The 11408-nt window shown below is 44.1% G+C and overlaps 1 protein-coding gene across 1 annotated transcript; it reads right to left on the bottom strand.

The window, feature by feature from the left end:
* ccdc177 (coiled-coil domain containing 177) lies at nt 1-6742 on the bottom strand. Its single transcript, XM_054741807.2, has 4 exons — nt 6307-6742; nt 3145-5765; nt 2628-2911; nt 1-318 (listed from the first exon to the last, which is right to left on the bottom strand). Exon 2 carries the CDS (start codon nt 5751-5753, stop codon nt 3198-3200), a length of 2556 nt encoding a protein of 851 aa, XP_054597782.2. The 5' UTR covers nt 5754-5765; nt 6307-6742; the 3' UTR covers nt 1-318; nt 2628-2911; nt 3145-3197.
* Nucleotides 6743-11408: the final 4666 nt, after the last annotated feature.

Genomic DNA, 11408 nt, shown 5'->3' with positions numbered 1-11408 from the left:
TTTATCATAATATACAAATGTTTAATAACATAACACCAGAAATGACAGCAAACAAAGCCCACATGTAAGAAAAAGGTAAAAGGGAACATATACTGATGCTAATAAAGCTGTTTTTGGAACATGTTCATGTTGATTCGTGTTGTTCCCTGGTCCTCTCTGCTGATGAACCCAATGCAATGATAAATGTAAATAATGAATAAATAAATAAATGAAATTATTAAAAAAGCTTCAAAATTGATGCATTTCAACCCTATTAAGTCTGGATGAAGCTCAGTGGGAGGATATGATCTGTCATCTGCTTCCGTTCATCACCAAGACCTGCAGAAGATAAGAAGAACGGATAAAATCAGATTGTTTATTTACTGTAATAAAACGGATCATTCTGCTCCTGGATGTTTTTATGGGTCCTGATTTTCACTGGTCATGTCTGCAGCAAGTAAACAAATTCAAAGAAAAAGACCTCAAAATTTAGAAGAGGGAGCCCATCTACTTCCGGACCACTGATCGCCAGAAGAACGACAAAATGAATGCAAGTCAACGAGGCTAAAAACACTATTTTCTAACTCCTCTTCACATATGATGTCTGTGAATTTTAAAGAAGCATTTTGATACCAAGAACGCGCTTATTTTCAAATGGGGGAAAACGTTATTTTAGGTTTTGTGTTAAAATAAGCCCAGGATTACAAATGCACTTCACAAAAGTGACGTCATCGAACCAGACAGAGAAGACTGAGGGAGAAGGGCTGTAAGTTCAGAGACCTTCAAATCCTTCCATCAGGAGGAAATCTGGTCATGTGGTAAGTAGCAGCTACGCTAGGGGAGAAGAGATTATGTGGTGACATCATATATGCGACGCACCGACGTCTTATTTGTAGCCATGCTAATTACGAACTTTTACAAGCTGATAAATCTCAAAGTATGTAAATGGCGTGGTCACAACACACATCATTACCTTTCATTTAAATTGCAGTACAACATAAGTGCGATCCAGGGCGTAAGGCAAAGCGGATTAGAAAATAGCGTTTTTAGCCCCGTTGACTTGCGTTCATTTTTTGGTTCTTACGGAGACCCACGAGCCGACGGGAAAGGGAGGAGACTTAGGCTCCCTAGACACACTAAGGAAATAGATTCCATCCATCCGTTTTCTGTACCCGCTTATCCACGCAGGGTCGCGGGGGGCTGGTGCCTATCTCCAGCAGTCTCTGGACAAACAGGCGGGGTACACCCTGGACAGGTAGCCAGTTCATCGCAGGGCAACACAGAGACGCACAGAAAAAAAACCAAGCCCCCGCGCGCGCACACACACACACACACGGATCATTTAAAGAACAGTCAACCTGACAGTCATTTGGACTGTGGGAGGAAGCCGGAGTACCCGGAGAGAACCCACGCATGCACAGGGAGAACATGCAAACTCCGTGCAGAAAAACCCCAGGGCGGGATTTGAACCCTTTTGCTGCGAGGCATCAGTGCTAGCCACTGCACCACTGTGCAGCCTGGAAACTAATTCCATGTTTTCTTTTTACTGCATTTTTAAAAAGAACACATCATAAAAAGAACAAAAAATTATTATTATTAATAAACAGTTTTCACTTTATTGTGAGAATAACAGAATGTACATTTTTACTCATTTTACTTTTTAGGACTTTTATATATATATATAAAAACAACTAAAATATTTTTTTTTCTGCAGATCAAATAGTAATAAATAGAAATGCACTGATTTTGGTTTAGATACAGATTTCTGTTTCTTGTAGTGTTCTGATCTGCTTTCACATTGAACATGTGTTATCACTAGTGATTACGCACTTAGTGATGGTGAGACAACAAACTGGGAAACGTGTCAGATTTTTTATTGCTGCTTGGCAATGGTGCATTCACGGACCTGGGAAAATTGTTTTTTAGAGTTTCAGACTGGATGATCACAGAATAAGCTGATCATGCAGAGTATTTCAGTCACCACCTGATTTTTTTAAGTGCATCCCTAGTTTTATAATCAAGGGTTAGGGTTAGCATACAAAAACATAGAAATTAAGCAAATTATTAGTTTGGAATAACTTTAACCACAACTCAGTGAAGCTCTAAATAATTTGAGTAGTTTTAACTCAGTGCAGTGCTCTAATAGCTTTTTATTTTTGTGCAGACTTTGTTTAATGCAGCTGCTGCATTTTGCAGTACCTTTGTAATTTTTCAGCCTCACAACAAGCACCTGCATTGCAGATCTGCTGTCTCATCCTGTCCTCTCCCTCATGATTATCTGCTTGGAGCAGTGCTCAGTCAGCTGTAAGCCCACTGGTCCATTTTGCTCAGGCTTATATCTCAGCAGTAAGCAGGTAAGAGACATGTGACTGTCTGAAACCATCTATTTTCTGGCTGCAGATGGACACCAGCGGATGAGGAGCATTGCAGAAATCTAACACCAGCTTGCACTTCTCACGGCCACATCCTGATTTGCATCGCTATGGCAGCAGGTGCATTTGAAGGCAAACACCCCTGAGTCTCTCTCTCCTCATTTTTATTAAATTCTGTGAGACTGTAGGATTAGGCCTTTAAAATGGTTGCCAGCTTTGAATGTTCACTGGTATAGGAGACAAAAACCGAGGTCATAAAGTAATGAAAGCACATACCTGCTGACTCTGATGTGGCTGTTGGAAGCAGAGGGAGTCACCCTGCTCTGCTCCATCAGGAGGTGAGGACAGTTTCCAGCCTTCGCTCTAAGTGCGCTGTTTCTACAAAAGGGCCGTCGTCTGTTCCATTCCTTTTCCTCAGGTTGGCTTTTGCTCTTAAAGGAGTGTACCCTTAAAAGCCCCTGCAGTGGTCATAGAGTTGTGCTTCTGGATTTACAATGACTCTTTTCATTCCTGCACAGCTTTCAGCCGGGTGGCTGGAGTAGACGGAGCACAGGGCAAACCTGGAGGAGAGAAGGGATGGTGTTTGTGCCGAAGCAGCTTTTCTCCCTGCTCTAAATGTCATTTCTGCAGCATCACGGCTGCGGACTTCACGGGCGAGTAACAGCTGATATGTTTCATCGTCCTGATGCTTCAATGATAAACTGAACTTTGAAAGAACATATAATAATGGTAGAAATGGATGACATATACAGTGGGAATAACACTGTGGGTGTTCAAAGGTAGAAGGGTGAACCTGCTGCGTGACGGAGGCCATCATGGAGGCTGGAGCCGAGCACAGGACCAAAGCTATGGGTTTATTTTCTCATCGAGACTGGCTTTGAGCTGAGCTTCCAGAGCCATCTTATCAAAAGTACGCGTGTTAGTCTCCTCTCTGACTTTGTCCCGCACATGGAAAGAAGCTCGCGCCACTGAGCGCGCACTCTCCAGCACCGCCTTCTTCTCCCTGAAGATCTGCTCACTCTTCTCCAGCTTCCTCTCGATGGACTGGACCAGCTCCAGGCGCCTCTGCCTCTCCTCCTCCTCCACACGCTGCCTGTTGAGCTTCTGGAGTTTTTCTTTCTCCTGCCGACTCTGGATGGCCTTCTTGGCTTTCTCCTTGGCCTTCTCCTCGGCCACCAGAGCCGCCTGATGGGCTCGTTTCTCTGCCTCTTTTACTCGGGCCTCTAGCTGCTGCTGCTGTTGCTTCTCCCGCTTCTCTGCTGCTTTGCGGGCTTTCTGGATCTGCTTCTCTTCTCTCTTGGCCTTCTCCTTCAGCTCCTGCCCTCGACGCTCAACGATCTGCTCGTAATTCTCAAGGGAGCGGCTCAGCTTCTCCTCCGCTGCCCTCCGGGCATCATCCCTCTCCTCCTGCTCTCTGCGAGCAATTTCTTGTATCAGGGCGGCATGACGCCTCTTCTCGGCTTTATTCAGACCTCTCCTCTCCTCCTGGGCCTGGTGCTCTTTCTCCTGCCTCTTCAGCTCGGCCATGGTGAGCTTCTCCTTCAGCAGCAGCCTCTCCTGCTCCAGCATGGCAGCTCTCTCCTCATCCAGTGATTTCAGGTTCTGCTCCTGCAGAGCTTTCTTGTGCTTCTCCTCCCGTGCTGCCTGCTGTAACTTCAGCAGACGGCTGCGTTCCTGCTGCTCTGCAAGCTCCTTCCACCGCTCCTCGTGCTCCTCAGCCTGTCGCAGTTTGGCAGCAACAGACTCTTGCTCCTGCTGGCTGAGCTTCTGCTGGCGTACTGACACCTGCGTCTGCCACACTCTTTGGCACTGGAGCACGGCACGCTGCTTCTCCCGCTCCTCCTGCTCGCGCCGCAGCTCTTCCAGCCTGCGCTCGCTGTCCCACTGAAGGTGAGCCACATAGCGGGTCTGACTCATGATGTCTTCCTCCTGGAATCTGGCGAGCATCAAGGCTGCGATCTTACGATCTCGCTCAGACACGGCCTTGAGGCCACGACGCTTCACCTCCTTCACGATGCGCTCCACCTTCTGTGTCGTCTGAGGTGAGTGGCTAAGGTCGCCAAGGCTGAGGCTGCGGCCCATCAGGGAGTTGAAGGTGGCCATAGTGCGAACTCGAGGGCTGGAGAACTTAGCCCAGTGGTCTCGTACACCATCCCAACTGTAAGAAGAAGAAGCCCCTGACTCTGATGAGGTGCACGTAGTGGCTGTGGTGGTAGAAGTCGAGGAGCAGACAGGATTCATCGCTCGCTGTAATGACTCCAATGAATGACTCCTTCCTCGTATCTTTAAGTGTGACCCCAGATGACCGTTGTGCTGTGAGAACGGCCCTCTACTTACTCCATTCAGAGGAGCACCATGGCTATGGACTGCAGGCTTGGACACTGATGACGTTAATGTAGATTTTGCTCTGGGGAAGGAAGGAGGTTTTGGTGTTGACCTGGGGAAAGTGTTGGAGGATTTACCACCAGAGGATTTCCTGAGCACTGGTGGAGGGCCAGATGAGAGCGGCCTCGTTCTTTTGACAGGTTCTGATGACTTGGAAGGTTTGGTAGATCCTTGAACTGCAGTCTTAAAAGCTGGTACAGAAGCTGAGGAGGCAGTTTTTGAAGATGGGGTAGATCCTTTGGGGACAGATTTCGGGGAGGTACTGAGATTGGGGGTGGGAGCTTTTGATGAAAGGGATACGCCTGGTCTGGAGGTTGGACTTGACGTAGTGACTTTAGAGGAAGCTCCCACATCCAGGACGGCGCTAGGGACTGCGGTCCCAGATTTAGGAGGTAGACTAAAGCCAGGTGTGGACTTTTCCCCAGTGGATGAAGATGCACTGTTGCTACTGTTGACCGCAGCCTGAAGAATCCTTCGTTTTTCCTCTCTGACGATCCTCTCCCTCTCTTCTCTGCACTGTCTCAGTTTTCCATGTCTGTCCCTCTCGTAGACTTCAAACAGTCCCGTCGCAACACGCATGGACCGCCCAGGAGCCTCCTGGATGAATTCGGTGAGCGGGCGGGGCAGCAGCTCCACGGGCTTGACCCCGCATCGAGCACACGCCTCCAGAGAGCGGGGGCTCGTCAACACATAGCGGCTGCCTTCGGCATCGGGCGAGTCAAAATTGTACAGGTCCAGGTGCATTTTGGGGGACAGATCTGCGCCTGTCTGAATCTGTGGTTGCTGAGGTGCTGCTTCCTCTTTGGTGACCTCTGGTCCTGCTGGGGCAGCGGCATGGCAGGGGCTCGGCTCTGAGCTGCCAGTGGGCGGCGTCTCGAAGCTGGCATCCCCATCGTCCTCTGTTGTTGTCTCCTCCGTCTGTTCTAGAAGTCGAGAGTCTTCAGTGGCCAGCACTGGTGGGTCAAGGTGTGAGCCTTTACACAGAGTCTGCTCCTCAGCATCCAAGGGGTCAACCATAGTTGGCTAAGACTGTGGGAGGAGAAGCAGAGATGGAGGGGGTAAAGATCAAAGGAGGGATGAAGCATAAGGGGAAGTAGACAAAACAGAGAAAAGGTTTCAATTAGCGGATTGTAGCATTCAGTCTAAAGCTTAAGAGATGCAGTCTGTTGGGGGAGGGTCACGCTGCATGTTCAGAGATGCATGAACACATATTCATGCAGCAGATGAGACATTCCACCCTCAGGGGAGTGAAATAACACAGAAACACCACAGTCCTGTAATGGAGGGGGGCTATTTTTGGCAGAGTTACTGGGATGAGAGAAATTGATTACTCATAGCCATATTTTTCACTCTACATCACACAATCGACCTACAAACACATTGACATACAAAAGCCAAAGAAAAGCATCACAAATCAGATGATGAAAATGTAAATGCTGGCTGTGGGAAACGAGCAGAGGCTCACCAACACCGAGGGCCTGGACGTGACTCTACATGTTTAAAATCTGTTTCTGATTCAGAGCCAACACCGCTGGATCAGGCCTGGGAATGGCTTCACGCATCCACCTACCTGCCACTGTGCAAGACGCTTTTTGAACCGGTGCTTCGTTCCCCTGTAATCCGTCCAGTCTCCCTCGCTTCCTGCATAATATCAGGTTTCAGAGAAAACGGCTCCGGCCACAGATCCAAAGATAGAGCATCACCTCGTCTCAGCCTTTCAGATCTGTCCTTTTCAGCCCGGAATCAAACACAAAGCGCTCCAGAGACGGGCTTTTACAGCCTCCAGGACTGAATATCTTCTCCAGCTGCCTGTGATCGTCCCCAAAAGCAGTCTCGTAAACATCGGCGGTCTCCACCTGCTCCAGCAGCATCCCTCATCCCAGCCCAGCGTCCTTAGCTCCGCCTGCTCTCAGGAAAACACGCTAAAAATAAAGTCTGGAGGTCTGGAGCGGCTCTGCTCAGCCTGCACGGCCCAGCATGCAGCACAACACCGTTTTAATGATATTTGCCTCTGAAAAAAAAGCCGTTTATTCAGCATAACTACGAATAAATCATGTTATTTTTTTTATTGTTTTTATAAATTATTAGTTGTTTCTGTTGGAGTAAACGTGACCGTTTTACATGCAAGTTTAATAAAGGGTGAGTTTGTGTAATCTGTGCAAGATGGCTCATAAGAACCACAGGGTGTAACTCCTCCAACTAGCCACAAGAGAGCGGTACAGTCAAGCAGATTATACTCCAAACCGATAAAACACAGACAATTAAAAATGTAACTCCCAAAACAAAAAATAACATCTCCAATTACACACAGACATTACCTGATGAGCTTGTGATTGGTGTCAATGTGCACCATATACTTTGGGCAAGGAACTGTGTACGTCCTTCTCACTACACATCCCAGATGTGTCATTCGAGCAAGTACACCCGCACTGTCCACACGATGCATGGATGCATACAGTCGGTCCCACTGTACTCTATCTCCCTGGGCAAGTAGAGCACCTTGGACTACCCTGTACCCAGCATCTGGCATGTTGCTCTTAATTACTGTGATAAAATAATCTAGTTCCTCATCACTGCATTTACTGTATGTGGCAGATACAAATATACAAATAAATATATTATTTTCAGACATCCGTCTAAATAGAGTTGCTCTGGATACACCAAGGAGTTTGGTAATGACACTTGTTGGCAGACCCATTTCCACAAGGTGTTTGAGAGCCTCTCGCGACACCGCCAATCGGTGACGGCCACGAGAACCTCTTTCAACGTGTACTGTTATTAATGTCTTTTGATTATCTCTTTCCTGCTGGATAATAGTATTCAGATCAGAAAGAGCAGAAAGTGACAAGCAAACTATAGCCCTTCCCCATCAACAGGTTGCCTCTCCAAGATGCTTGACAGTCGATCGTAAAACCTCTGAAGGATGTCACGCCTCAATGATTCCTAGAGGAAAAAAACAAAACAAAAACAGAACAAACATGAATTGGAAAACTGTTGGGTAATAGAAATAAAATAACAACTTCCAAATATCTTATGGCACTTTTATTTTTTAACACTCCAGCTATGATAGTTTTAATAAAAAAAAACTTTTTTAAATAAGACCAACTGTAGATTCAAAGGTACATGAAACTATGAAGCAGTATTTCTGTTTATTATGTGCCAGAGCTCATTGGCCAAAATTTAAAGATGTATTTTATTTAAAAAAAAATAATATTTCTTTAACTATCGCACACCACATGAAAATCTAACATTTATGCACCGGCTCAGCCAGTGTCTGTCTCCTTATTACTGCACGCACAGCCTAAAGCAGGGGTGTCAAACTCAAATTCACAATGGGACAAAATTAAAAACTGGGACAAAATTGCAGGCCAAACTCAATATTTGTTGAAAAGTTTATTTACAGATGTCTTGTTATTCAATTGGAAAGAAACTTATTTTTGCATCTGAACACAGAATCTGATATGACCAAATTACACACGAGCAAGTACATTTTAAATAAAACACATCACTCGTTACTTATGTCTCAATTTTTATTTACTCTTTTTACTCCTTACAATGTGTACATATTCAGTATTTAGATTGTTTTACCTTTTGGATATTTTAAGTTTGTCTGTTTTATGTTTTCTTTTAGTTTCCTCTTTATTATTATGTTTTACTCTCCTGTTTGGCTTCTGTCATGAACGTTATTGCTGCTGTGACATCACAGTTTCCCCACTGAGGGACAATAAAGGGATTTTCTATTCTATTCTTCAATTTGTAGTCTGTCCAGTTCCCATTTTAGAGTAAGTTGAATCTTTTTTTTACAGGCCAACAACAAAAACCAAAAATAGCAATTATCTTCTATGAAAATATCTCAGTTATTAACTTTCATGCTTTGGAGCAGAAAAAGTTCATGACAATTAAATGTTTCAAGCTCAGTTCTCTCCACTCTGATGGTCACCTGCTCCAGCCACATACCTTCTTTCTAGGCGTTCAGAGTCGGAAACTCGCTGAATAAACTGGGCGCTTAGAAGAGTATCTTCAGTTGTTTAAGACTGAGGGTAACGCTGCACACGCTGATTCTACTAGCATGGATGCTAATGATCCTAAACATAAAAGAGGGCTTGCTTCGTCTTGCGTGCTAACGCCGCATAGCACTGTGGGATTAGTAGTCTTATCAGCAAAATCACCCGGCGGGCCAGTTTTAATATTATATATTTGATATTTGATTTCGCGGGGCAAATAAAAATAGACCAAGGGCTTGAGTTTGACATCCGTGGCCTAAAAAAATGGTACCTAGACACGCTAACTAAACAAATGTTCGCTTGAGTTTAGCTTGATGTTAAACTAGATGAAGAATGGACCAGACTTCACGTAACGTCTGGACTGAATTGAACATAAAACATTTTACTTGACAATGAAGAATGCTTCTACTCATAATTCTATAACATTGCATCAATTACAACGAGGGAATAAGATAAAACTGTTACTCACAGATTGTGACCATTCCATCCCGCTCTGCCGTGTGAACTGCAATACGCATGCGCACAGCAGATCTGTTCCGTAACAAAAGGAGCCACATGATTGGCTGAAAGCGAACAGCCCTGGCAGAATCATATATTTGATTGACATATTCATTAGCCAATGGTGACGTTTGTTGATCTGCGACGTTAGGAGTGTCTCAAAATTCAGCACACCGATTTCTCTCACGAATGCAGGAAGGTTCACAAATGAGAAGCTGTTCGTGAATGCACGTTCAGCAATTCGTATGATCTGTGAATTTATATTACAAGTGTTCTTACAAATTATATTTGTGAACCACAGAGTGTGAACTTCAGAATTAGCGTGTGCATTTGTGGAAAATGTTGCGTGACTTATTTTTTCACATTATATTTATGAGTCAAAGAGTGCGCGTGCGCACACACTCACACACACACACACCTTTATGATGATCTCACAAACGCTAGAAACGCACGTGGCGCTGCACGTGACGCTGCCTGTTTACGCTTTATTACGTCGCTTTGTTACGTCATCCTGCCAGCCTATAAATAGGGCGCTAGAACCCCTTTGTCAGTCAGTCAGCTAAGCTTAGCTGGAAGGGTGATTGGATTCGGGGATCTCTTGTCAACTCGTACACTCAGAAATTTCTGTAAATTTACTGCAGAATTCCAACAGTAACATACCGCTTTTCCAAATGACGGTAGGATAATGTTAAATCTGATGTTTTTTCTGTTGAATAACGACAGCTGGAAAATTACGGCAAAAAACCGGTCTGGTCTAATACAGTATTTCCTTTGAAGCACATTTTTGAAGTTGTCAACTTGAACAGCCAGTTACGTTGAAGAAGAAGAAAAAGAAGACAATCACTCTTCATCCTCCAACTTGAAAGCTTCTGAAGGGTGAGTTTATCACTCTTAAGAATGTAAATCATGGTTTTGGTTAGTATTAAGTCAATATATAGATCACCAGAAACCCACTTGTCAAAGTTTAGCATACTTACAAAACATGACACGAAATGAAACATCACTTGCACCATAGTAATTTTAGGAGTTTTATGGTGGAAAGTTAAATATTTATTTTTAATGACTGGAATTTTAGATTTGTCATGTAGGACCACGTTTTAGTTTTTCATCTTTGTACATTCATGCTAGCGTTATCATCGGAACTGGAGGCTCTTTAGTGAGATATTTCATTAATAACTATTAATGTGCATCAGTGCCACTGCTGGGCTCTCTATCAGGCGTACCGTGGTTGGTGGACATTCTTTTTGGGCCAACAGTACCGACCATCAACATATATACTGGACAATTCATTTCCATAGGCTCCAATAACCAGTGTTGGGAACGTTACTTTAAAAAAGTAATTAGTTATAGTTACTGATTACTTTGTCAAAAAAGTAACTCAGTTACTAACTGAGTTGCAAGATCATAAAAGTGACTAATTACCAACAAAAGTAACTACTTAGTTACTTTTTTCATTAAAGAATGCAAGAATTACTACAATAGTAAAATATAAATGACTAATGACTGAACATAATAAAATGTATGTCCAAATGTTTTATATAAACCTGAATAATTTAAACAAATATGCACTTAACAGGAGGAACTACTAACAGGAACATTACACTAATCTAGACTATTAAAAGGTCTCTGTGTGATATTTAACAAGAACCCAATCAGCTAAAATTTAAAATTGCAAATAGAAACACCTGTAAAGGTTCCTGAGCCTTTAAATGGTCTCTCAGTCTAGTTAAATTACAGAAATAAATGTAATTTTGCACAGTATTCTAATTTTTCCAGCTTCACATAATTGTGTGTTTTTACTAGCATTTCTGTTGCTGGTAATCTAGTAACGGTTAAATAAATAAATAAAATCCTTTCAAATGACACTAGAAAAGGCACAAGCCTGATGGAGGACTTACATTTACTAACTTGGGTCAGACCCAACCACAGAAGAGCTGAAGCTGGGTGGTAAACACACACAGGTAGTTCTGATAACACCTGAGCTCCATGCCGTCTGAGACAGATGTATCAGTGTTACAGCGGGACTAAAGACATGAGGAACAGGTTACAGCTGGATGATCTAGGAAGGTAGACGATCAGGACGTCTGAGCGGTGAACATGTGAGTGGACCTTCGGGACGTCCCGCTGTCACGCCAAGGGCACGGCTGCAGATCCGCAGATTCGCTGCTGC

Source organism: Nothobranchius furzeri, chromosome 18 (assembly GCF_043380555.1).
Source record: "Nothobranchius furzeri strain GRZ-AD chromosome 18, NfurGRZ-RIMD1, whole genome shotgun sequence".
NCBI classification, from domain to species: Eukaryota; Metazoa; Chordata; class Actinopteri; order Cyprinodontiformes; family Nothobranchiidae; genus Nothobranchius; species Nothobranchius furzeri.
The sequence above is the reverse complement of the archived record's forward strand: the minus strand, read 5'-3'. Positions and strand labels throughout refer to the sequence as shown.

Excerpts from the sequence above, each read along its gene's own strand:
- ccdc177 (XM_054741807.2), bottom strand. The coding sequence starts at position 5,753 with ATGGTTGACCCCTTGGATGCTGAGGAGCAGACTCTGTGTAAAGGCTCA.